The sequence below is a fragment of the Danio rerio genome, chromosome 3, assembly GCF_049306965.1.
Source record: "Danio rerio strain Tuebingen ecotype United States chromosome 3, GRCz12tu, whole genome shotgun sequence".
NCBI lineage: Eukaryota > Metazoa > Chordata > Actinopteri > Cypriniformes > Danionidae > Danio > Danio rerio.
The window spans coordinates 1,808,249-1,835,482 of record NC_133178.1 but is presented as its reverse complement, the minus strand read 5'-3'; the positions used below and the strand labels follow the sequence as shown (position 1 = coordinate 1,835,482).

Here is a 27,234-nt window from a genome sequence, read left to right as displayed (position 1 = left end):
CAGCGCAATGAACCACCAACTTATCCAGCATATGTTTTACTAAGCGGATGCTATTCCAGCTGCATCCCGTACACACTCATTCACACAAACACATAAACTATGGACAATTTAGCCTACCCAATTAACCTGTACAGCATGTATTGGACTTGGGAGGGAAACCGGAGCACCCGGAGGAAACCCACGCCAACATGAGGAGAACATGCAAACTCCACACAGATCCAGCCAAGACCATTATATGAACTTGATTTCTCTTTAACTTTTGCTGTTTAACAAAGTGATCTGACACATTTAGTAGTCCTGAAGATTGTGTGGTTCAGGTAATAATGTAAAGGCATAAAGCTGTGAAACGTCTGACAGCTCATCATTCTGTTCTGTTGTACTGCGCTTTATATGATCAACACAAACAACTGAAGTTTATTTATAAACTAATTTCAGGAGGATCATGTGCTTATGATTGATCACAGCTGGTCCTGCATTAGCTAATTCATGATTGACCAATCAGATGATTCCTAAGGCACGATAAATAACCTAAATTCCACATCACAGCCATCTTTGTTTTGAATAATCCCCCTTCCACCCCTAATCCTCCTTTCCTAGATGGGTGGCCCAGTGGTTAGCACTGTTGCCTCACAGCCAAAACGTCACTGGTTTTAGTCCTAACCCACATTTCTATGCAGAGTTTACAAGTTCTCCCCGTGCTCATGTGGATTCCATCTGGTTTCCTCTTGCCATCCAAAAACATGAAACTTAAGTTAAAGGTGCAGTAGGTGATTGTCTTCAGAAACATGTGTTGTTGTGCTGGTTGAAAGTCTCTTCAAAGTCCAATAGTAATGATTACAGTAAATGATCTAAATGTGTTTTTATATTCTGGGAAAGGCATAAAACTAAAAAATGTTCATCCAATTAAATAGAGTCGGACCGTCATCTCCCTTAATTCCGATAAGCTGGTCAGACTGTCTATTAGCAAATGTAGATTCCGACTTCTGCGCTTGTGTTTACGCAGATCCGCCATTAGCGCGTGCCCATCTGCATCACAAACGCATGCGCTCCGAGAGAGCTGCGGGCCGCTCGCAGATGGCGAGTTGGAGCTGGAGGTGCCGAAGGACAGCCGAGCTCGGGCCGATTACTGTATAGCCAGGCGCGGGTATAATTCGCCCTTAAAGCGGCCGTGCAGTCACGAGATGGACCGGGAAAAATCAAAAGCTAAATTGAAACTTTTAAAATCCTGAATCAATATTGGAGTTACTTTAGCACGCTGGAGGAAGGACGATACCATGGCTGAAGTATCACTGTTAGACAGGTCATGTTCTGTTTTAAAACTATTTTAGTCAGGCTAAGCTTATGTTAGATTGTGTTGTTATGAATGACTTACATGCACAGACGTGTTGTTCAGCCACTGAAATCTCCCGGTTAAAGATTGATGTGATTATTTTCAGTTTCATACGGTTCTTTGACAGCATCTATAATGTAGATTTATATTTAGTTTAACAACAAAACACCTATAAATAGCGCTATTCCGCCTAGCCTGCTTTATTGGGGTGAAGTTGCTTTTATATTCACATTGGGTCATTTTTGAGCAATGACAGCCTTCCTATACTGTTTACCATGATGCTCTGAATATTTGCTCTGAAATAGCATGTAAGTGTGGCAAAGTATTTCATGTAATTCCTGCACGGCGCTGGCACTAACTAACTGGCGAACGACATGAACTAGTGGGTTGTCTGTCGGCTTTTGTGACGCGGTGCGCGCGCTCGGGATTTCAGGGGGTGTGGCTTTGAATCACAGTCCCTTCCCGCCGTCCAAAGATAATATGCTAAGCGGTTAGCATTTTGTCAGATCACCTACTGCACCTTTAATTAACTAATCCAAATCGCCACCATAGACATGCTCCTAGAAAGTAGTTAACTCTTTAGAGCAATCACTATCTGTTCATTAGCTACTACAGCAGGGGAGTTCTCGAGATCGACCTGAGCTCAAACTCCCCTCTTGCCTTGCAAACGGGAGGAAGCCCCAGGCTCGAGAATCTTATGAGCTCAGGGCTCTCTCCCAGGAAAGCATACCAAACAAGCTCTATTATAAATCATCAGCTAAGTGTGAACTCTTGAATTTGCTTTAATGTGCTAAAAATATGCACAATGACTTTGAATTTGAAGTTAAACCAGGAGCAGATATTAATCATGCAGTTTGGAAGAATAAACAAATATAAAGCAAGTGTAAACAATCACAAACTATGGAAAACTGTTGACATTAACATAATTATTTATTATGGTTACTGTGAAATTGCTGCATATTCCTAGGGTTATCTTTACACTGTTGTTGTGTTTTCAGTGTGTGATCTAAGAATCGTCATTTTTGGAAAAAGTGTATCGGAAAACAGCCGAGTGAGAAATTTAATCCTGGGAATAGATATGTGTGAGAATGAAGATCTGGCAGCCCTTACGAGGCACAATGTGACGCAGATTGCTGGAACAGTGGAGGACAGACATGTGATGGTCATTAACACTCTTCATCTGCTGAATCCAGACACTACAGATCATCAGATCACACAGACAGTCAAAGAGTGTGTAGATATGTCTGATCCAGGACCTCATGCATTTATACTGGTACTACAGTACAAAGACTTCACAGAAGACGACATGACAAGAGTCAAATATGTGCTCAACACATTCAGTGAAGATGCACTTAAACACACCATTGCTCTCACCACTGATAAAGAGACGCCCAGATCAATGTTTAGTGCTTTTAAACTGACTGGAGGCTCTGCTGCGGTGCAAACTATTCATCAGTTGATGAAGGAGTGTGGAGGAGGACATCTGCAGCTGGATGAGAGAAATAAAGCAAATATAATTCAGCTGATTGATAAGATGCTCCAGGAAAACCAGGACGCGTATCTCACGTGTGACACATTCAGTGAGGTTATAGGAACTTCTGTGGATGAGCCAATCAGTTTGGAGGAAAATAACGAGAAAAGCCCTCGCCACAGTGACGATGGAAACCCCAAAGAGGCACAGAAACTGAGAAGTGAAGAAGGGAGTTTCTCTTGTAAGTTTTCAGAATTATCGTTTTAAGATTTATGAACTACAATAACATACATTAGACTGATATAATATGCTTACAGCATGTCTAATCTAATGTAGTTTAATGAAACAGAATGAATGTGTAATTGTGTCTTATAGTCTAAACAGCACTTTATTGTTATTGTTAAACTTTGGAGAGAAAAAAAACGTTGCAGACATTTAAAGTGCAGTATTTTATATTCAAGGTAAATCTCAGAAGTCAAAGAAAGCATGTGAAAAGTCACTATAGGATAAAATTTAGGTTATTCAAGTATTAACAGAGGAACACTGATGGAAAGGAAAACAGAAAGCAAAAGCAGAAATGGTTACAGAATCTAGTAGAAATTATGTAAATGTGGTATGAAGTGTACAACTATTATTAGTACAATTAACTACACGTGGAGTAGTGTCTGTCCATTTTAAAGAAGCGTTTGTTTCGCTCAACATGGTTTAAAAGGTGCCACGAAGTTGAAAAGCAGGGTGGTGTAAGGGGATGTGACATAGTTGAAAAGAAGGGGTGCATGAGAGCTGAAAAACTGCAGGGGGTGGAGTCAGGGCAACGTGACATAGCTAAAAAGAGTGGGGGTGTGGGGGGAGGTTGTGACATGTTGTTGAAAAGCAGTTGAGGGGCGGTGTAGAGGGGACATGACAGTTAAAAAAAGGGGGGTGTAGGTGGGTTCAATGTAGTCGCAAAGCAATGGGGGGTGGGTGTAGGGGGCACTTGCGATGTAGTTGAAAAATGGCTGAGGAGCAGTGTGGGGGGATGTGTAATATTGTTGTAAATGGGGGGTGTGGAGGAAGTTCGTGCCATGTAGTTGAAAAGCAGTGGAGGGGGCTATGTAAGGGGGACATGACATAGTTGAAAAGAGGAAGGGGGGACATAACAAAGATGAAAAGCAGTGGGGGTGGTGTTGGGAAGACATGACATTGTTTAATGGTGAGCATGCATGATGTAGTTAAAAACGGTAAGGGGCCAGGTAAGAGAAGAAGTGACGTAGTTGATGAGGGGGGTAGGGGGTAGTTGTAGGGGGCACGTGTGATGTAGATGAAAAATGGCTGGGGAGCGGTGTGGGGGGATGTGTAATATAGTTGTAAATGGGGGGAGGGGTGGAGATAGGTCGTGCCATGTAGTTGAAAAGCAGTGGAGGGGGCTATGTAATGGGGATATGACATAGTTGAAAAGAGGGAGGGGGATATAACAAAGTTGAAAAGCAGTGGGGGTGGTGTTGGGGGGACATGACATTGTTAAATGATGAGCATGCATGATGTAGTTAAAAAGCGGTAAGGGGGCAAGGCAAGAGGGGAAGTGAGGGGGGTAGGGGGTAGTTGTAGTTGTGTAGTTGAAAAGCGGCAGGGGGTGGTGTGGGGGGATGTGTGATGTAGTTGTAAAGAGAGGGGGTGTGGAGGGAGGTCGTGCCATGTAGTTGAAAAGCGGTGGAGGGGGCTATGTAAGCGGGACATGACATAGTTGAAAAGCAGTGGGGGTGGTGTTTGGGGGGCATGACGTTGTTAAAAAGGGATGTGTGATGTAGTTAAAAAAATGGTAAGGGGGCAAGCAAGAGGGGAAGTGATGTAGTTTATAGGGTAGTTATAGGGGGTCACATGATATAGTTGAAAAGCGATGGGGGTGGTGTAGGGGAATGCGTGACATAGCTGAAAAACAATCTGGGGGCGGTGTAGGGGAGATTTGATTTAGTTGATCGGGAGGGTTGTAGGCAGTGTACAATATAGTTAAAAAGGTAAGGGGGGTAGTGACTTTGTTGATAAGGGGGGAAGGGGGTAGTAATAGGGGGTACATGATATAGTTTAAAACCGATGGGGGGTGGTGTAGGGGAATGCGTGACATAGCTGAAAAACGGTCCAGGGGCAGTGTAGGAGGGATGTGATTTGGTTGAGGGTTGTAGGCGGTGTGCAATATAGATAAAAAAACGGCAGAGGGGATAACGGCAGAGGGGATAACGGCAGAGGGAATGTGACATAGTTGAAAAGGGGGGTTGTAGGGGGACACTTGATATAGTTGAAAAATGGTAGGAGGGGGACGTAATGTAGTTGATAAAAGGGGTGTGTGCGATTATAGTGGAAAAGCAGTGGGGGTGGTGTAGAGGGTTAATGTGATGTAGTTAAATATTGAGGGTGTAGGGGTGCGTGTGCCATGTAGTTGAAAATTAGCAGGGGGTGGTGTCAGGGTGACATGACAGAGTTGAAAGGAGGCAGGGGAGGGACTGCGTTTCAAAGATATTATGCTAGCAGGTTAGCATTTTTGCAGATCACCTACTGCACCTTTAATGGGTTCTTTTAGTGTTCTTTTGGTTGTGTGTTTTCCCTGACCCAAGGCATGTAATCGTCACTTACGGTAAAAGCATCCACTAAGTCAATTAACTTAAATATATTTTTACAGACTTTACAGGACATAGTCCACCAGCGATTCGCCCCAGTTGTAAGTAATTATTGAACACACAGTAATTGGAGTTATGTACGTGTTGTGTGATAGTGTGACTGAACATTATGCTCATTTATTTGTTTGCCTCTCAGTGTCTGCAAACCTCACTGTGAGACAGAAGCTGAATCTGGTGCTCTGTGGAAGTAATGGATCACTGAAAGTCTCTGTGTCTAAACTTTTACGTGGAAAAAAGTTCAAATCAACAAGTAGGCAGGCAAGTAGTGAAATACGTGTGAAGAAAGAGAAGATTCACGGTCGTCAGGTCAGTCTGCTGGAGCTTCCAGCTCTCAGTCGTCTCTCAGAAGATGAAGTGATGCATCAGACTCTCCACTGCGTCTCTCTCTGTGATTCTGAAGTTCATGCTTTCCTCCTCATTATTCCTGCTGGTCCTCTGACTGATGAAGAAAAAGCAGAAATAGAGACAATTAAAAGAACATTTGACTCTTGTGAGCAATTCATATTAATGTTCATGACAAAACAGACTGTTGAAGGACCCGTGACAGATTTTGTTAAATTCCACGAAGATCCTAAAAGATTGTGCAGTCAGTATGGTGGCAGATACAAAGTGATGGGGTTAAAGGAACTTGAAAATGCAAAAAGGATCCTAGAGCTGTTGAATTACATAGAGAACTTGAAAACTAAGCCATATTCACTTCAGATGTACATGACAGCTCAACAGAACAGAGTCAGGGGTGAACTGGAGAAAAAAATGAGTGAAATGGAAAAGAAAATCAAAGACTTGCAGCAGAGGATTCAGACTGAAGGTAGGGTGAGCAGTTCATATTTTTTGCATTCATTATTGTTATTTTTATTGCAAACTCTAAATGCTGCTTTGGTTTTAGTTAGCCAAATATTGTAAAGATATTACCATTAAAGGCATTGTCTATATGGGTATAATATGGAAAATGCTTGGGCCATCCTATCATTGTGTAATAAAAACCTATGACAGGATTGGGCCCTATTTTCACTTTTTATGTTGCTGAAATAGCGACAATTATTTATCTGCTGTCACTGTAATATCAATACACAAATACAATATACTGATACACAGCATATATTTCCCCAAATGTTTACATTAACTTTAGACATTACTGTTTAAGTGTACATCTGTGTACAATACAATCTCAGCTTGCATGTTTGTCTCCTTTGTAAAACAACAGGTAGACAGATGAAGGCAAAACCTACAACAACCAAGCAGAAGACAAAATAAAGACCCAATATATATATTTTTCATACAAAGACCCCACTGTAAAAAGGCAGTTTTTTAGAGATTGTGAGACATTTCAGAGCCTACACCCATTGTAAAGCCTTCTTTATTCCCTACTACCATTCCTGAGCTCACTCTCTAGTCCCGCACTCTGTTGCATTCCCTGACTCACCTCCAGATATTGCTTCAATCACTGACCTTGTACCAATTTTCTCCAGAAAATTGGTCCATTCTCTTGCTTCACTCTCTAATTCTGCTCTAGACTCTGCTCTGGTCTTTGACTTGTCTCCAGAGCTACTGCTTGCTATAGTGCTTGAACCTTGCAGTTTCTGAGGTGCAGAATTGTGGAGAAGAGTCAGGGACTGAAACAGTCATATAATGGGACAGACCCTTGAGAAGATTAAGGGACTGGAACAGACTATGGAAGAGAATCAGGTACTGAGGCAGACTCTGTAGAAGATTGAGGGACTAGAGCAAACTTGAGCAGAGTTATAAATTTGAGCAGATTCTGGAAAAGACTCTAAAACAGTTTGCTCATGTCCCTTAATCTTCAACAGAGTTACCACAGTACCTAATTCTGTTCCAGAGTTGTCTTCTGTCCCTGGTTCTGAATAAGAGTCAGGAACTGGGGCAGACTCTGAAGAAAAGTCTGCCCCAGTCACTGACTTAGCTCCAGAGTTTGCTCCAGTCCCTGACTTTTCAACAGATTCTGCTCCAGTCCCTGACATTTCACTGGAGTCTTCTCCAGTTCTTGAATCTGCTCCAGAGCCTGGTCCAGTTTCTGACTTTGTTCTAAAGCCCAATTTACTCTGTGATTCTGCTGTGTTCCAGAGCTCTCTTCCTTTCTGGATTTTGCCCTAGAGCCTACTGCAGTCTCTGACTTTGTTTCAGAGCTTGACACATGAATCCTCAGATTCTGGGGTGCAAACAGATCCTCAGCATGGGATCTTCCAGAGTCTGCTCTAGTTCCTGACTTTACTCCACAGTTTTTTCCAGTCCCGGACTCAGCTCCAGAGTTTGCGTCAGTCCCTGAATCTTTTGCAGAGTCTGCCCCAGTCCCTGACTTCGGATCATAGTTGCAGATTGAACTAGATTCTGGAGAAGAGTCAGGCACTGAAACAGTCAGAGAATGTGACAGACTCTGGAGAAGATTTAGGGAGTCAAGCAGTCTCGGGAATGTACTGGGGCAGACTCCAGAAGATTAAGGGGACTAGAATATAAGCAAGATCTGGAGAAGAGTCAGGGTCTGCAACAGAGTTTGCTCTAGTCCCTTAATCTTCTACCTGCCCAAGTTAATGATTATTTTCCAGAGTGTGATCCAGTCCCTGACTCTTCTTCAGAGTCTGCCCCAGTCCCGACTCTTCTTCAAAGTCTGCCCTTGTACCTGATTTTGTTCCAGTCTCTCACATTTCTTTGGAGTCTGCTCTATTCTTTGACTAGTTTTGTCAAAAAATAGACCAGTCTGTGACTCTGCTCTGCTCCAGAGCCTACTGCAGTCTTTGACTTTGTTTCAGAGCTTGCTACAGTAATGAATTGTCAGATTCTGAAGGGCAAACAGATCCTTTACATGTCATCTTCCAGAGTCTGCTCTAGTTCCCGACTCTGCTCCAGAGCCTTTCCCAGCTTTAACTTTGGGTACTACAGGGTATGATCCTGTCCTTGAATCTTCTCCAGAGTCTGTCCAATTCCCCAACACTGTTACAGTCCCTGACTGTTCTCCACAGTATGCCTAGGTTCCCAATTCTGCTCCAGTCCTATATTCTGCTCCAGGGCCTGCTCCAGTTTCGGACTTTGTTCCAAAGCTCATTCCAGTCTTTGATTCTGCTCCAGAATATTCCAAAGTCACAATTTAAGCTACACACAACTATAAACACATGGCTGAGTTTTGTTTAGTTCTAAGCAGACATTTCTAAATGTTTCCCTTGCATATGTCATTTCAATATTTCTAGCCGCAAGAAACTGCTTTACCTGTGTTGTTGTGTGATAGGAGGTATTGTACTGCATTAATGCTGCAGGTTCATAGAATGATAAGTACAGTGAAGGAACATGTTGCCAAAGGACTTTCTGATGTTTATTTGCATTCACTATTATATATCGCTGTTTAAAAGTTCAAACTACTGCATGATTTGAATGATTTAGGGACATTACAAAGATGCAGTATTTTAGAAATCTCATACTTGCAATGACCAGCTTTTGTCAGTAAATTAAGGTTTGTCAGATAAAAAAAAATAGCCACGATGTGTCAGATTAACACGAATACCTAGGATAAATATGAAAGTGAGCTCTAATTTTTATCTTTTGAATATCCCATGTCCTTTTTTTATCTGATTTGAGTTTTTTATAATGTGCCGCAGTGTAGATGTAAATAGATTAAAGATATTGTAGGTTTTCTATTTTTGATATCTGCTGTATTTGTAGATGGAAATAACAGTCTTTAGAATTTTTTTTTTTGCCTTTTCAAAATGTTCTATTTAAAATTCTAACCAAATGTTAATACATGATTTTTATCAGGTTCTGAAGATGAAACCGAAAATCATGAATGTCTGAGGATTGTGCTAATTGGAAGAACTGGAAGTGGAAAGAGCGCAACAGGAAACACTATTCTTGGAAGAGAGGAGTTCTGCAGCCAGTTAAGGCCAGATTCAGTGACGAATGTCTGCGAGAAAGGAGTTGGAGAAGTTGATGGTCGATCAGTAGCTGTTGTTGATACTCCAGGGCTCTTCGACACAACACTGACAAATGATCAAGTGGTGGAAGAAATAGTGAAGTGTGTTTCACTGTCAGCTCCTGGACCTCATGTGTTTGTCATTGTGTTGAGTTTGGGAAGATTCACCAAAGAGGAGACAGACACTATCGATCTGATCAAGAAGATATTTGGTACAAAATCTGCTCAGTTCAGCATCGTTCTGTTTACCAGAGGAGATGATCTCAATGAGTCTATAAATGATTATGTGAGTAAATATAACTGTGCAGAACTCCAAAAACTGATCAGAGATTGTGAAAACAGATTCCTGGCTTTCAATAACAGAGAAAAACAAGACAAAACTCAAGTGATGAAGCTGTTAAAGATGATAGAAGAGGTGAAGAGTAATAATCAGGGTGGATACTTCACTAACAGCATGTTTGAGGAAGCAGAGATGTCCATTAAGAAGAGGATGGAGGAAATTATGAAGGAGAGAGAAAGAGAGATGCAAGCTCAAAATGAGGCATTAAAGGCCAAATATGAAATTGAAATGAACAATGTGATGAAAAGACTTGAGGAGGAGAAACAAAGAGCAGAAGAGGAGAAATTGAAAATCGAGAATAAATTCAGAGAAAAAGAGGAAAAACTAAAGAAAGAGTTTGAAGAGAAGGAGAAAGCAGATCAGATCAAGCAAGAGATTCAACACCAGAAACGGTCAGAAGAGGAAAAACAGCAGAGAGCTGAATATCATCAGAGAATAGAAGAAATGATGAGAGAGATCGACAATCAGAGATCACAGTATGAACAACAGCAGAAAGAAAGAGAAGAACAAGACAGAAAGAGAGAAGAAAAATACAGACAAGACCAAGAAAAGATGAGAAATGAACAAGAGAGAATTATAGCAGAGGTACAGAGAAAACAAGAGGAGGAAATAAAGAAGAAATACTATGATAATCAAAAGAGGAACAAGGAAGAAGAGGAGGAAAGACAGAGATGGGAAAGAAGAATAAAAGAAGCTGAAAATGACAGAAAAGAGATTCTAGAGGAAATTAAACGACAGCAGAGAGAATGGGAGGATGAGAAAAGACGGAGGTTGAGAGAACGAGAGGAAGAAGAAAGAAAAAGAAAAGAGAAACACGAAGAACAACTGAGAGAAAAACAAGAAGAACTGGAGAAAATGAGAAAGAGATTTGAAGGAGAAAGAGAAGAAGAACGACAGAAGATGGAGGAAGAGAGACAGAAACAGAGAAGAGAAAGAGAAGAAAAGGAGAGAGATTATGAGGAAAAGAGACAGGAGACAAAGAGACATTATGAACGACTGGAACGAGAGAGAAAAGAGGAGTGGGAGAGAAGAAAACATGAAGATGAAGAGAGACGAGAAGACGAGAGAAGGAGATGGAAGAAAATGATTGAAGATCTGAAACGAGAGCAGGAAGAGGAGAAAGGTAGGAGAGAAGCAGAAGAGAAAGTAAGACAAAAGAGAGAAGAGAAAGAGAGAGATGAAATGAAACAGAAACATGAAGAGGAAATAAAACAGATAAAGAAGAAACATGAAGTTGAGGCCAGAAAACAAGCAGAAGAACTGAATGATTTCAGAGAGAAAAAAGAGCAGCTCATTCAGGAGCTTCAGCAGATGCTGGAAGAACGTCAGAAACAACATCAGATACTAGAGAAAATTTATCAACACCTGCAAGAACAGAAAGAAGAGGAAATCAAAGACCTACTACAAGAAGTGGAGAGAATGAAGAATAAATCCAGCTGTAACATTCTGTGATGGTCACCTTTTCTGTTTATAGCTACTGCTTTCTATTACTAATGTCAAATCAGATTTCTGTTTTGTGCTGCTTAAAATATCTCCTCATCTGACTGTCCTTCCTTTATAAACGGGATATTAGTTGGAGACATGCTGCTGTATTTATACAAATCAACAAAAATCACATCTGATATACTGGACCAGGAATGGGCAAACTTGATCCTCGAGGGCCGGTGTCCCTGCAGAGTTTTGTTCCAACACTAGTCAAACACACCTGAACAAACTAATCAGTGTCTTTAAGATCACTTGAACTCTATAGGGAGGTCTGTTTGAATAGGGTTAGAGCTAAACTATGCAGGACACCGGCCCTCCAGGATCAGGTTTGCCCACACCTGCACTAGACAATACCATAATACATATACTACACAGTGATTTATAGATTTTAATAAAATAATTAAAAACTCTTAACACCCCTACTTCTAATCTGTATACTTCCAAAAACTAATGAAAGTTGTTTTTGAATAAAATGCTTTGGTAGATTATTTTGGGATTTGCCCCAGTGTTTTTTTGTAACCTGTGTATGTTGTGGAATCAAAAGTTTCAATTTAAATGTTTAACTAAAATGTAATGGTATTTTACATTTTGAGGTAATTATGATGACATTCTAAGTAAAGATTGAGTCTAACAGACCAAGTGTCTAAGACATTAAACTCTTGTCTTCAAGTTCTTCCGGACCATCAGCATGGTCCAAATGTCTGTGCCATTGTTTCTATGAAGTTTAGGGCAATCATGCCAGGTTGGTTGGATTAGCAGAACCTCTGCATTTAAATTGGTTTTGTTATGCTGCTGAGATCAGAACAAGGAAGGTTCCATTGCCAGGCTGATTCCGGTACTTTATTTGCCTGCTTTGTTTAGATTTGTCTCCACCTCTATCTATCTCAATCCCCTAAAATATATATAATATACAGGGTAACACTGCTCTTGATAAGCTTCTCTAGGACTTCGCTCAGATTTCTGCTCACACTGTTGGATTTCAGCCAAAATTTGGTCATCTGTCACAAATTTTGAAAATCCTAAAAGATTTTTGAAATCCTAGACTAAAATCTATGATCACTGGTTTGACATGTTCATAGACAGCCATTTAATAGGGGTTGTGATCCATATTTCCCTCAAATGAAGTTCTGGTAGTGTTTCAGATACTTGCACTGTAACAGCAGATACGATCAGCATCAAACCGAGAACCTATAAGGACATTTAATCCAATGATGCAATCTGCATAACAACTTTAAACTTGTTCAAACGTTTTTTTTCTACTTGGTTTTATTACTGAGGTACACTGTGTGCAGCTACACATTGTTTATGTTTGCTGTGAGATATCATTTCAGAACGCAGAATAGTGAAAGTGTCATGGATGGACGACATCAATCTTCAGGTAAGTTTTCTTCCTCCTTTGGTGTGTTTTTATTGTCATTCAGTCGGACATTATGACAGCTGAGATCTTGTGTGACATGAAAAACATGTTCATGCGGTTTGACATTCAGTAATCATTAAGGATTATTGAAAATAAAATGTGAGCCAGGTTTTAGACTTCTTGTTACTCTACTTGCTCAGACCTCTTTTAGACATCTCTTAGACAGCTTGTTAGACTACTTACTCAGACTTCTCTTAGACTTCTGTCATCTTATCTTCTCTATTTCCACCTGGTTGTACTCATCCCAAGAACTCTAGAGATTGTGCAGCACCATTAATGTAATCCAAGTTCTTTGAAGAGATGATGCCGACCATAGAGGACTTCTAGAGGTCTCCTAATCCTGGACCAGGCCTTATCCTGCACAGATGCTGTGGTGGTCTTGGAGTGCAGAAAATGAGACTGATTCCTGAAAGACCCCAGTGATAGAGAAGTCCGCACTGATCTCGTGGCCCAGACTGTGCACCCTGGTGACCTACTCACACCTGCAGCTTCTCCACGATGGATGTTCAGGGTTCTTCATCCTCTGTTGCCTAGACTGCAGCTCTGCACAATAACTTTGACCAGAGGAGAAATGATCATGCTCAACTGCCATAGCCATATTACCCTGCAGCTCAAGAGCGGTTACTCACTGAAGCTAAGCAGGGCTGAGCCTGGTCAGTATCTGGATGGGAGACCACATAGGAAAACTAAGTTGCTGTTGCAAGTGGTGTTAGTGAGGCCAGCAGGGGACACTCAACCTGTGGTCTGTGTGAGTCCTACTGCCCAAGAATAGTGAAGGGGACACTTTACTGTCAGTGGGCACGGTTTTTCGGATGCCCAACTCACTGCAGAATTAAATGTGCTTCTTAACTCTCCTGTTCAATATATAAGGCCTTCTGCTATAGCCAAACCTTTGGTCACTGATGTCAATGCCAAATGCTTTCAGTGGTGCCAGCAGTGAAAGATTTTGGGCTGTGGATAATCTGAAACATGTATTGTTCTCTGATGAGTCCACCTTCACCGACTTTCCCACATCCAGGAGAGTTATGGTGTAGAGAAGCCCCAAAGAAGCATACCACCCAGACTACTGCATGCCCAGAGTGAAGCATGGGAATGGATCAGTGATGGTTTGTGCTGTAATAACATGGCATTTCTAAGGCCCACGGTGATAAAAAGCTTGTGGACCATGGCTGTTTGGCATTTATTGATTTAGGCCATTCTGGGATTTCAGTCTTCATACAGTCAACGTCTACATCTAAACAGAATGTGATGATTTTGTGTCATCTTGGCCACTTTTAATGCTTCACACTGTACATGTTTGCTACATTTGAAAACTGTCTTCTGGTTAGTGTGATTTGATTTGATTGGATGAGAATGATGGGACAGTTTATTCTGCTTAGCCAATACCACTGTGGTCAAGAAAAGAAAGCAGTGACCTCACATTGCAGTAAAGGTGCAGATACAGCACAAAAACATACTCAAGTAAAAATATTTTAACTACTTCTTTCATTCATTTTCTTTTCGGCTTAGTCTCTTTATTAATCCAGGGTTGCCACAGTGGAATGAACCGCCAACTTATCCAGCACATGTTTTATGCAGCGGGTGCTCTTCCAGCTGCAACCCATCACTGGGAAACATCCATACACATATACACTACGGACAATTTAGCCTACCCAGTTCACCTGTGCCACAAGTCCTTGGATTGTGGGGGAAACCAGAACACAAAGAGGAAACCCACTCGAACGCAGGGAGAACATACAAACTCCACACAGAAGCGCCAACTGACCCAGCCGAGGTTCGAACCAGCAACCTTCTTGCTGTGAGGCGACAGCACTACCTACTGAACCACCATGTCATCATTTTAACTTAGAAAAGTCATTTGAGAGTTTGCATCAGCCCATTCAACCAAAAGTAGTGAGGGGTCCTTCTTGAATGATTCATTTATTTTGAACAAATCTTTTTAAGGACTCCAGAACAATGAGTCCTCTCATAGAGTGATTGGTTCATTCATGTATGGTGCAGTAAAAGATTAGTTCCTTTCTATTGGGTTCGAGACTTTGAGTTATTCGTTCATCATGTGAAAGACAGAAGCCAATCATATGAGCCGGAAAAGATTTGATCCGTTAATTTCTTGAGACCTCAGCTTTGAGTCATCCTTTTACATCAGAGGTGTCCAAACTCGGTCCTGGAGGGTCGGTGTCCTGCAGATTTTAGCTCCAACTTGCTTCAACACACTTGCAAGGATGTTTCTACACTGCCTAGTACAGGGATGTCCAGGCTCGGTCCTGGAGGGCTGGTGTCCTGCAAAGTTTAGTTCCAACCCCAATCAGACACAGCTGGCCTAGCTAAACAAGCTCTTACTAGTCAGTCTAGAAGCATCCAGGTGTTGGAGCTAAAATTTGCAGGACACCAGCCCTCCAGGACCGAGTTTGGACACCCCTGCTTTACATGCTTTCACATGATGAACAAATGACTCAAAAACCTTTATGGATGTGACCATGAACTACAATAACAGTCTCATGTTCAACGATTATATTTTAGAGAGAGAGAGAGAGAGAGAGAGAGAGAGAGAGAGAGAGTGTTTGTGTGTGTGTGTGTGTGTGTGTGTGTGTGTGTGTGTGTGTGTGTACATGTAAGAGTGTATAGATTTTTCTAAGCACTGGGTTGTGGCTGGAAGGACATCCGCTGTGTAAAACATATGCTGGAATAGTAGGTGGTTCATTCCACTGTGGTGACTCCAAATAAATAAAGGTCTAAAAGAAAACAAACAAATGAGTAAAGATTGTGTTTCATGAAGATTTTTTGTAAATGTCCTGCCATAAAGAACTTCATTTGGAGAACTGTAAAGGCGATTTTTCTCAATATTTTCATTTAGATTTTTTTTTTTATTTGATTCGGTTTATTCAGCTTTCAGATGTTTTATAAATCTTCAGTTCCAATAATTACTAGTATGCCTAGATTTGTGGTCCAAGTGGTCATCTGTAAGTTTTGTTTATTTAGTCCTTGATCAGTGTAGTCGTACAATAGAAATATTCTTGCAAATTGACTTTTGCTACATGTAATGCTAATAATTCACACTGCAGCCTGTGTGCGCCACCTAGTGTGACATTTGCTGTCTTACAATGACATTTGATTTAGAATGCTTGAAGCTCTGTAACATAATTTGACACGCAAGAGTCTGTGGTAATTCTGCTATAATAACATTTCATTTCATTGCTACTGGACAGTAAAAAAGTAGTAAAATACTAAAATAGCCTAGATTTGACTCAATGTGTTGTCAAAGATATAAAAACAGTAAGCAGCTTTTGAGTTCACACCTAAAATCAGTCACAAATACTTTTCAGCTATGGCTCAAAATACTAATTGGGAATTCGCATAATCACTGTTTTTTTGAATTATGTCTGTCCTGATAGCACATCAGGGGGAGTGGTATAAAATGCACATTCATTTCAAGTCCAACCAGTTTGAGCTGTAATGAGTGTCACTTTCATTCAACAAACACAGCAAAGCAAAATCATTCGACTGAAATGATTTAATTTTAAATGTTTTGTTAAATGTTTTGTAAAGATGGCCGAATGCAGCCTATCATCTGCACATTCTGGTGAGTTTTTTCATTTTTATTAATAATTTAGCAAAACTGATAAAAGTATATCGACGAGGCTTGTAGATCCAATGTCTGAATAATCATATGAAAAACATTTAAGCATGATTCATTTAGTGATTTTTCTTTTATTATCCATATTTTTAAACAGATGATCAAGCAAGATCTATTTTTATTAGAGTAGGAATATGGCTTTTCCATATTGCAATTTCATAAATGTCTTGTAATAGAATGATTACAAAATTAATTATTTCTATCGGAATTAAATAAAACTTAGCAAAAGTAAATAAAAACAAAAAAGCAGATCTCTTTTTATTAATGATTTTAACAATAGTTATGCACACTTCCAATTAAAGGTTCCAAATACTTTTCCTTTCCCACCACAATAATGAGAAAAGTTTAAAAAAAAAAAAAAAAAAAAAAAATATATATATATATATATGTATATGGTAACACTTTACAATAAAGTTCATTAGTTAATGCATTTACTAACATGAACTAATCCTGAAAAATTAGTTAATGCACCATGAGTTAACATGAACTAACAATGAACAACTGTATTTTCATTAACTAATGTTTACAAACATGAATAAATACAGTAGTAGATGTATTGTTCATTGTTTGTTCATGTTAGTAAATGCATTACTTAACATTAACTAATGAACCTTATTGTAAAGTGTGACCATATTGAAGTCGGATTTATTCGCCCCCTTGTTTATTTTTCCCCCATTTTCAGTTCTGCAGCACATTTCTAATCATAATAGTTTTAATAACTCATCTCTAACAACTCATTTATTTTATATCATGATGACAGTAAATAATATTAGACTAGATATTCTTCAAGACACTTCTATACAGCTTAAAGTGACATTTAAAGGCTTCACTAGGTTAATTAGGTTAACTAGGCAGGTTAGGGTAATTAGGCAAGTTATTGTATAACGATGGTTTGTTCTGTAGACTATGTATCTATGTAAATTACAGAAAATGTTGCCTAAAGGGGCTAAAAATTTTGACCTTAAAATGGTGTTTAAAAAATTAAAAACTGCTTTTATTCTAGCTGAATAAAAACAAATAAGACTTTCTCCAGAAGAAAGTGCATCTGGAAAGTATTGATAGCGCTTCCCTTTTCCATATTTTTTGGTTACAATCTTATTCCTAAATTAATTAAATTTATTACCTCAACATTCCACACACAATATCCCATAATGACATTGTGAAAAAAAAGAGTTTTGAAATTGTTGCAAATTTAATACAAATAAAAGTTCTGAAATGTCACATGTACATCAGAATCCACATCCACTAGGGCATTCCTGTCCAATAATAATTTCCACTTTATCTTCACATTAGTGAAGGCTGACAGATCTTACAAGTGTTGGCTACACACTGGTGGTGGTTGAAAAAAAAAATCTGTAAAGACCTTTGATTGCCCAGAGAATCGCTATATAAATGTAAAATAAAGATGAATTGCTTTAAACATGCAATAGCAAATATGCTCATTGGTCAGCCAGTGAGAATTCATGGGTTTGAGAACTATTTTTGTGAGGTGTGAAGAACAGATATTTGGATGAAATGTTTCAAAAGATGTTCTTCATGGAGCTATCCTCAGCAATAAAGGACCTTTATTTTAAGTGTGTAGCTTCACTCTTTAGTATTTGTGTCTCAGAGCACTCCATTAATTAACACTGATTATCTCAGATTGTGGAAAAACAAGCAACTGCATGAATGATCAGTAATAAACATGTTTGTTGTTTCAGTGTCTGAGGAGTTGAGGATTGTGCTGCTGGGCTCAGATGCAGCTGTTAAAGCCTCCTGTGGAAACACCATATTTGGTCGACAGGTGTTTTCAGAGTCGCCGCCTTCACCGCATTTATTCGAGAGGCATGATGGGATGGTTTTAAAAAGACGTTTGGTGATCATCAACACTCCTGATCTGTTTAGTCCTCCTGTCTCTCCTGAAGAACAGGACCTGAAGAAGTTTTTCCATCTGTCCTGTCCTGAACCTCACGCCCTCTTACTGGTCCTAAAACCTGGCACAATTACAAAGCAGGACAGAGATACCCTCCAACTCATTACAACTGTTTTTGGCACAGGGGCGTTTGAATATGTGATCGTGGTCTTCATGCTCGAGGAGCAGATGGAGTATGTGAGCATTACAGACACTGACAGCAGATCAGAGAAGCCTCTGCTGCAGATCTCCAAATGTCCACACCATAATCTCCAGAGGAATGGAGACCAGTCACAGGTGCAGAACCTTCTGGAGATCATTGAGGAGATGGTGGAGGAAAACAGAGGCCATGATCTGAAGATGGATCCAAAACCTGGCCTGACCAAAACAGAGATCATCTGCCAAACAATGCTCAAAAGACATAAGAGTAAACCTTTACATTTTCATTACTGCATGCACTGAGGGAATATTATATTGTGTGAATTTCATAACATAGTAATAATTGTGATGCAATTGGGTGAATAAATTTTAAGATCTGTAGACAAAATAACCTCATCGTTTATGATGTTATTTCAGGTTTAAAGAGAGGGGCATGCAGCATGATTCATAGTAAGTATAAAGTAAATGTTCACTATTTTACCACATCTGATAAAAAATAATTAAAAACATTAGCATAATTCATTTATGCATACTCATTATGGGTGTAATGATTACCTAATTCATGGATCGATTCAAAATGACATTGGATTGTTCAGCCAGATCCCACAAGGAACTTACCTATATTACCTATTCTCAGAAAAGGGGCTACTTTAAATGAATTCATAAAATTTCCTTCATTTGAAAACATGATTTTTAAAAGAACCATACCCCTCATTGGAGGATGAGCCAAGCATACTAAAATACATGAATGAGATTGTACAAATGAATATGAATTAGCTATTAAATGACGAAAGTTACAAATTGTTGTGAGATTGCGTTGGAGTGTCGTATTTCGCCATGTTCTCAAAAAAGCAAAAGGAAAGAGATTTCCTTGATTTTTTACAGCTTTTTATTTCATTAAAGTTATGATCAAGATCTTTCCTTCACTTTGAAACATGATGGAGCTATACTTGACCCAACTTCTGGGGTGTCTTAGGTTTGCCAGAATGGTTTGCTGGATAGTTTGCCAGAATCTCTTTGAGGCTGGCAGTCTTCCTCCATGGTCTCCCTGAACACTTTCTAAGCCTGACCTTTTGCTTCTAAAAGCTTTGCTTTATCAGCTGTCTCAGGAGTACTATGAGCCAACCAAGCCTGGTAGGACTCCTTCAGTTTGACAGTATCTCTTACTTTTGGTGTCAACATCGGGCTCATGAATTGCAGCCAAAATAGGCACCACAGACTTTACAGCCACAGCTCCTCATGGCTACGTCAACAATAGTCAGAGAACAAGGGCCACCAACTCTCAATGTCTCCAGATCCCCTCGGGATCTGGTCAACGTTTTTTCTAAGGTTAGAGTTGAAAATTCCTCTGGCATGTGGTTTAGCCAGAACTGCTTGAACACAATGTTTGTTATGGACAAATTGACTACCACAGAAGTCCAACAACAGGACACCACTTGGATTCAGATCAGGGAGGTTGTTTCTCTTAATCACTAATCATTGAATTCCCCCAGTAGAAGAACGTAATCTCCAGTCTGAGCTCTTTACAGCACCCCTTACAAGGGCTCCAAGAATGTTGGGTACTCTGTATTGATGTTTGGCCCTAAGGCACAAATTACACTGAGAGATCTTTCCCCGACCTGAAGGTGCAGGAAAGTGATCCTCTCATTCACTGGGGGAAAACTCCAACACATGGCAGGTAAATTGGGGAGCTATCAGCAAGCCCACACCAGCCTGCTGTCTCTCACCATGGGCAACTCCAGAGTACAAGGAAGTACACCCCTTCTCAAGAAGTAAAGTTCCACAGCCCAAGTGGTGTGAGCAGGTGAGCCCAATGAACCGACCCCTTACAGCTTCCCCTGCAGGTTGTGGAACTGCAGGAGGATAGTTCCACGTCACTCTTTCAGGCTGAGTCTGAGTGGGTTTTATCACACAAAATACAAGCCCCAACCCCAGGCTGGGGCCCCGGCTGCAACAAACCAGGCAATGTTGCAGTCCTTAATGTTTCATAAAAGATTTTTAAACTGCACTCAGTCTGACTTGTTGTCTAAGAACTTTTTGCATTGGAAGACCCTACCAGAGGCATTACCCTTTAAAAACATAGCTCTTAGGATCACTCAGCTACTCAAACCCCTCCACCATGATAAGATAGTTCTTGGAGGCGTAACATATATGTATAGTATTATGCATTCTCTTAATACTTTCAACTTACTGAAAATTTCCATGAATCATCATCTCATTAAGGAACTCAGACTCAGCTTTAGCTCATAACAGTTTTAGCATTGTCAGAATATCTGAACTAGCAATCAACCCATTCATGCATTTGTCAATTTGGTCTCAATTTTAGACTTAATTATTAGTATTAACATAGACTAACATGAAAATGCTTTTCACAAAATAAAACAATCTGCTTTTTACTATTTCTGATAAAACAGATTCAATTAGCTTTTTTATGTTGCTATATTTTTCATGATCCTCTGTTCAGAATAGTTCATGCATGATTGCTTAACAATGTTCTACATCTTTAGAACCCATTACACTGAAGTCTCAGCCCAAATCAGAAAATCCCAGAAAATTAGTGCGATCAAAATGTGAGTACACAATGCTGATGATTACTGACAAATTTTTTTATTTTTTACTGACAGTATTTTAACAGGCTTTTCATGTTTCTATGAAAATATTTCACTTTTAAAATTCCATATTAAGATTCATCTTGTGCAGAAGTAAGACACTTAATCGTTGTTAAAGTGGTCCAATTATGCTTTTTTTAAGAACATACAGCTGAATTTTCAAGTGTCTCCAGAATCACAATACCTTCCGGGTTATCTGTTATACCATACTGTAAATACCCCTTGTGGGTGGGATATAAGCCACTTGAAATGCAAATAAGCTGCTACTCTCTGCCCCCTTTCCAAAAGAGCCTTTACAGCTCATGCTTCAGATACTACAGCAACATCAAACAAATCACATTATGCATTAGAGCAGGGGTGCTCAACCCTGTTCCTGAAGATCTAATTTCCTGCAGAGTTCAGCTACAATCTTGATCAAGCACATCTGTCTTTAATTAGCAAGTGCTCATTCAGATCCTATCTAGTTTGTTTAGTTGTGTTGATCAGGGTGTAAACTCTGCAGGAAGGTAGATCTCCAGGAACAGAATTGAGCACCCCTGCACTAGAGAAAGTTGCATGATTGGACCAGTTTAAAACAATATTTTTGTCAATAAAAAGTTTTTGATTATAAGGTCAATTCAGCACACATTTGTGTAATTCACAGCCTCCGTCGGCACTGAGAAGAGCTTGGAGTGTGTGAGGATCGTTCTGGTTGGTAAAACTGGAGTGGGAAAGAGTGCAACCGGGAACACCATCCTGGGACGCAGTGCATTTGAGTCTCGGGCCAGAATGACCTCTGTTACCAAGATGTGTCAAAGAGAAAGTGGAATTGCCTGTGGTCGACCCGTGACTGTGGTGGACACACCAGGACTCTTTGACACCAGCCTTAGTAATGAAGTGATCCAGCAGGAGATCATGAGGTGCATTGAGCTCTCGGCTCCTGGACCACATGTGTTTCTGCTGCTCATCTCTATCGGCCCGTTCACACAAGAGGAGAGAGAAACCCTTGAGCTCATCAAGATGACCTTTGGACAGAACGCCAAGAGCTACGCCATGGTGCTCTTCACCAAAGGAGACAATCTGGATGACTCTATTGAAGACTACATTGAAGATGGAGATTCACATGTCAAACAGCTGATCCACGACTGTGGAGGAAGATTTCACGTGTTCAACAATAAACAGAAGGACCTTGCTCAGGTCGTAGGTCTGCTGAAGAAGATCGATAAGATGATGTGGGATAATAAATCTAGTTTCTACAATGATAAAATGTTTCAGGAGGCAGAGAGAGCACTGAGACTCGTGCAGATCAACAGAGAGAAAGAGGAGGAGGTCAGACAGAAAATGGAGGCCCTTAAAGCCAAATATGAGTCTGAAATCAAACAATACAAAGAAAAGCTAGAGGAAGAAAAGGGAAAGCTTAAGGTCAGAGATCTTCTGGTCATGGAGACAGAACATGCACTGTTGAGAAAATTTAAAATGAGGCAAACAGGAGAAGCCGCAGCAACCTCCGGGACTGCACAAACACAGGATCAATGTGAACCTACAGCACATGCTGAGAGAAAGAATGATGATCAGATTGAAAAGCAGGAAAATCAGCATTCAGAAACAACCGGTGTGGACAGAGAAATGCCAGAAGCTGGAAGAGAATCTAATAAAGAGCTCAAGAAACACAAGCGATGGAAAGGTTTTCAGTCATTAAAAAGAGGCAAAAAGAAAAGGAAAAAGCTTGAAAAACAGTTAGAAGAATGTAAAATAACAGAAGCTTCAAGTGTCGAAGAGAATGAAGAAAAGATCAAACATACAGCAACTGATCAGCAAACCAGCGAGGATTCACCTAAAATCTCTAAAGATGAGAAAAATGAAGAGCAAGAACTTCTGTCTCAGCATTATAAGGAGATGGAGGATTGCAGGCAGATATTGGACGAGGCCATGAGAAAGTACAAGGAGACCGCTGACATGTATGCTGCAGAAGTCAAGAGAATTGAAGCCCGAAATGCTGCAAACATTAACAACTTTGAGAAGAATCATGGAAAACGCTGCGTGCTTCAATAACAGACATAAACAAGCTTAATGAACATTTCTATTGTGGGATGCTGTCAGTTTAAGAGTTAAATCTTTGAATTCGGATGGTGAGTTTAATGTTGCTCATAATCTCACATTGTCTGCAAACTGAATCAGATAATATAGGCGAATACTTAATCTAAATACCTGCGAATGATCATTGTTAATACAGTCACAACTGAGGGAACAGACTGGCCATAAATAAACTTTGCTAATTTTTGCAACATTTTTGTCAGCCAATGATATAACTGTATACAGCAGGGGTGTACTTGCACAGAAATTCAGCCATGGCACTCCCTAGCATTTCCTACAAATGTAGATAATGTAGAGGAAAAGTGTTTTTGTAAACTCAATCATAATTTTTGTTAAGTTACTTGCTTATGCATGTGTAAAGGTGCTCCAGTGACAGACGCTAGAGGCTGTGGTCTTTAGCCTCCTTGTTAGAGCAACCGACTCCTATGCAGAAGGTTGCCGATTCAATACCAGCTTGGAGTGGGTTGGGTGGTGTAGGACCATTGGGGTTACATTGGTGCCGTGACCTGGATGGGAGGTTTAGGGGGGTGAGTGTAACGGAGGCCAGCTAGTAAGTGCTGTGCAGGTAAACCTCACTTCTCTGACCTTTAAAGGTGCTCTAGCGACAGACACTAGAGGCCATGGTCTTTAGCCTCCTTGGTAGAGCAACCGACTTCCATGCGGAAGGTCGCCGGTTCGATATCAGCTTGGAGTGGGTTGGGTAGCGTAGGTCTGGTGGGGTTACACGTGGAAGTGAATGCATATCCAGCTTACTCAGTTGGCAATTTGGCTGTAATTCAAGGATGAAATGGCCTCTCTTAGAAAGCCAAACATCTTTGATGCTATCAATATGGTAGGTGTCTTGTGTTTTAAAGAAAAATGTAATGTCTTATGTCCATTCCCCTTAACCTTAAGAGAAGAAATACGTTGTTTCTTGACAAAAGTTTGTTGGTGGCCAACATGAAGTCACCTAACAGCTTACCTTATCTGTAAGTTGGCTATGAAGACCTGAAGAACATATCTAAAATAGAAAAATATAACACGCATGACACACTTTCTACTATCCCTACAAGACATGTAATACATTAAAAACCAACTAATTCTTACCTATTCAATAATATCGCTAAGATCCTGGATGTCACACTAAGGCCAAAAAGCTACACATTGTAACTTGGTGTTTTAATCATGAGCGCTAAACATTGTGACAGGCAAAAGCAATTATTGGGCTAACTGCTTCAAGGAATCGTGGTACACTATAGATGCTTGATGGCCAATTACATCTTCCATGACTTGGACCTTATAACAGGTCAGTGGCAGATCAATGTCTCAGAAAAATCCAGCACATCATGAACTGGGTCCTCCATGGAGACTTCCTGAATGTCATCTATGTGAACCACCATCTTTAAAGTAGACAGTGAGGTTTAAATGGTCATTTGCATTTAAAAATACATAATTTGCAGTAGCTTTAGCATTAATTAGTTGTAATACCACACACAAATATGTGTCTTTTGTCATCATTACCAGTACTTCAATTGTGAGGTCCCAGAACAGGTCGGGGTAACTAATCCTGCATGTTATCAGTGGAGGGAGAGGTGTTGCGGGCGAAAGTGAAGAGGGTTGGGGAGTCGCGGAAGAAAGTGAAGAGCAGCGAGTAAGAGAGTGTGTGCGAGGAAGGGGATATATTAAATGATGTGCCGAATCAGATTTCAAAAGTTCCAGATCGGGGTTATTCTGGCCCAAATTAAGCCCTGATCATAACTATCACAAGAGTCTGTGTCTTCTTTTCAAGACACTGGCTGCCTTCCAGTCCACGTTTAGACACATATTCACAAACTTCCCTTCGCTTGTTCAGACGGGGAATTCCTGTCCCCATTTTAAAGTATGCTCTACTTCATCAATGAATGAGGGAACTCATATCCTCGATCACTTAATTTTGACTGAGGGAGAGAGTCAGGTTCATATATCCACTCCAGCACCTAAATGTCCCAGAATGCAACAAGATTGTGATGTCACAACAATCTAGTTCCCAAGTGCTCAAGGTTTTAGGGCACTCAATTTAAACACATTCAGATGCTCCAACAGCAGTGGACATTTGTGGGATGTTATCAATGATGCACATCCAAGTGAACAAGAAGGAGGGAAGTTAGTGAGTGAAGAGCATAAAAATTGTACTGGAATGCAGCCACAGACTCGGTTTCATCGCCCAGACACCATGTTTCAATCAATGCTATTGAAAACTACAGAAATAAAGATAAATCAATAAATGTAGTACTACTACCCAGATTATATTATTTGCCACTTACTTATTTGCGCCCTGTATATTAATTATGCAACCTATACCTATCCATAAATCGAACTAAGTAGACCCTAGTCTTCAAGCATACAGTGGTGGGTTTTTATGCACCAAATACCGCAGGCTGAAAACAACAACCAATTATATTGGCGATTCTGTCACACCTCGGCGTGCTCCGGAGACATAGCTCTAGCCACCGATCTGCTCAAAAATAACAAACTAAAAAAAAAATAGAGACATATCACTTAATCCTAACATCGAAATTAATCCACAGGGCTATTTAAATGTCAATCAGCTGTGAGGAGAATTACACAATTCTATGCTTTCAACACAATTGCACACACACTGACGCACAGACAGACACCCACACCCCAGCCACAAACGACCACAAGGGGTCGTCACAACATTGTATTTCAAATGTCATTATACTCATCAGCAACAGCACTTTCAATTATATTACAGGCAGGTAGAGAATGTACTCAGACAAATTATTGACATATTAAAACAATCAGCATTTTTTCAACTATAAACATTGTGACAGATGTGATTCATTTATGTAATGTATATGTAATATGATGGGGTGATACAATGGCTCAGCGGTAAGCGCTGTTTTCTCACAGCATAAGGGTCGCTGGTTGAGTACTGGCTGGGTCTGGACCTGCTCTGGGTCATGTTCTCCCCATGTTGGCGTGGGTTTCCGCTGGGTGCTCCGGTTTCCCCCACAGTCCAAAGACATGCGGTACAGGTCAATTGATGAAGTAAATTGGCCGTAGTGTATGAGTGTGAATGAGAGTGTATGGGTGTTTCACTGTACTGAGTTGCAGAATAAGGAGATGGACACACTGTGGTCATGGAGGCATGGATACTCAGGTAAGCTGTGGCGTTGACACCATGCTCAGTTGGTACTAATGGGCCTGAAGTCTGCCAACAAAATATCCCCCACACCATTACGCCACCACCACCAGCCTGAACCGCTGATACAAGGCAGGATGGATCCATGCTACCACATTGTTGGTGCCACAGAACAAACCTCTGCAGCACTGATACTATTCATGCAGTTTGTGTGAAAAGAAACATTCTGTAGTGCATTTAGTAATTGTTAAAAGTTAAAAATCATCTTCCATGAAGTTATTTAATAAACTTTCTTCCATAAATGTATCAAGACCTTTTTTATTTGGAGATCTGTAAAGGTTATTTTCTCTTGATTTTTTTTCACAACCCTCAGATTTCAGCTTTTCAAACAATTGTATCTATACCAATTGTGTTTTTTTTTCCTGACAAACTGTAACAGAGGGCAGCTAATGAAGTGCTGTGCAGGTAAACCTCACTCCTCTAACCTCAAACTGTGCTCTAGCAACAGATGCTAGATGTCGTGGTCTTTAGCCTTCTTGTAAGACTCCCATGCGGAAAGTCGCTGGTTTGATCCCAGTTTGAGCAGTTTCGGTACTGTAGGGCTGGTGGGGTTACAAAGCCATTGAATTATACAATAACACTTTCTTTTGATGGTCCATTTGGGTATAAACTGTCTGCTTAATATATGTTGATACTGCTCCTTCAACAGACATTTAACTCACTCTAAGAAACTTTCCAAGTACATATTAACTTACCCTAACCCAACCTAACAGTCTGCTTATAATCTAATGAGAATTAGTTTAAATGTCAGTACAATGTAACAAACGGACCATCAAAATAAAGTGTGACCAAATATTCATTCAGCTTTTGGATGTTGCATAAATCTGTTCACAGTTATTGACACTTTGGACTGATTTGTGGTCCCATGTCACTTGTGATTTTGTTTATTTTGGACATGAGAGGTGTAGTTTTACCATAATACCTAAACTTGCTACACGTCTTGCTAATAGTTCACACTGCAGCCTGTGCTCACCACCTAGTGTGAGAACTGCTGTATTAAAATATTTGTAGCAGAATGCTTAAAAACCAAACAGTGACTCTAATGTTTGTATGTTTTATGTACAAAAGTCTGGG

The 27,234-nt window shown here is 40.2% G+C and overlaps 2 protein-coding genes across 14 annotated transcripts in view; both read left to right on the top strand.

Annotated features, from left to right (window-relative positions):
- LOC100329848 (GTPase IMAP family member 8) overlaps positions 1 to 14,081 on the top strand; it is a 59,244-nt gene extending 45,163 nt beyond the window's left edge. For all 11 annotated transcript variants that reach the window (XM_068218488.2, XM_073943702.1, XM_073943704.1 and 8 more), the window contains 4 exons: positions 2,329 to 3,042; positions 5,455 to 5,493; positions 5,589 to 6,260; positions 9,215 to 14,081. In XM_068218488.2, coding sequence (XP_068074589.1) covers positions 2,329 to 3,042; positions 5,455 to 5,493; positions 5,589 to 6,260; positions 9,215 to 11,160 — 3,371 coding nt within the window. In that variant the 3' untranslated portion in view covers positions 11,161 to 14,081. The remainder of the gene's footprint in view (positions 1 to 2,328; positions 3,043 to 5,454; positions 5,494 to 5,588; positions 6,261 to 9,214) is intronic.
- Positions 315 to 25,239, top strand: LOC100329772 (GTPase IMAP family member 8). Of its 3 annotated transcripts, XM_068217987.2 has the most exons (5): positions 16,061 to 16,190; positions 17,945 to 18,562; positions 18,712 to 18,744; positions 20,802 to 20,864; positions 21,547 to 25,239. In XM_068217987.2, exons 1-5 carry the CDS (start codon positions 16,157 to 16,159, stop codon positions 22,932 to 22,934), a joined length of 2,136 nt encoding a protein of 711 aa, XP_068074088.2. In that variant the 5' UTR covers positions 16,061 to 16,156; the 3' UTR covers positions 22,935 to 25,239. The 3 variants fall into 3 exon arrangements, with proteins under 3 accessions (XP_073799825.1, XP_073799824.1, XP_068074088.2); XM_073943724.1 differs by lacking the exons at positions 16,061 to 16,190; positions 18,712 to 18,744; positions 20,802 to 20,864 and adding an exon at positions 315 to 341 and having other exon boundaries at positions 17,747 to 18,562; positions 21,564 to 24,210; XM_073943723.1 differs by lacking the exons at positions 18,712 to 18,744; positions 20,802 to 20,864 and having other exon boundaries at positions 16,060 to 16,235; positions 21,564 to 24,210.
- Positions 25,240 to 27,234: the final 1,995 nt, after the last annotated feature.

Coding starts and splice junctions, on each gene's coding strand:
- LOC100329772 (XM_068217987.2), top strand. CDS start 16,157: ATGGCCGAATGCAGCCTATCATCTGCACATTCTG. Junction 16,191..17,944: donor CCTATCATCTGCACATTCTG/GTGAGTTTTTTC, acceptor TTGTTGTTTCAG/TGTCTGAGGAGTTGAGGATT. Junction 18,563..18,711: donor AATGCTCAAAAGACATAAGA/GTAAACCTTTAC, acceptor ATGTTATTTCAG/GTTTAAAGAGAGGGGCATGC.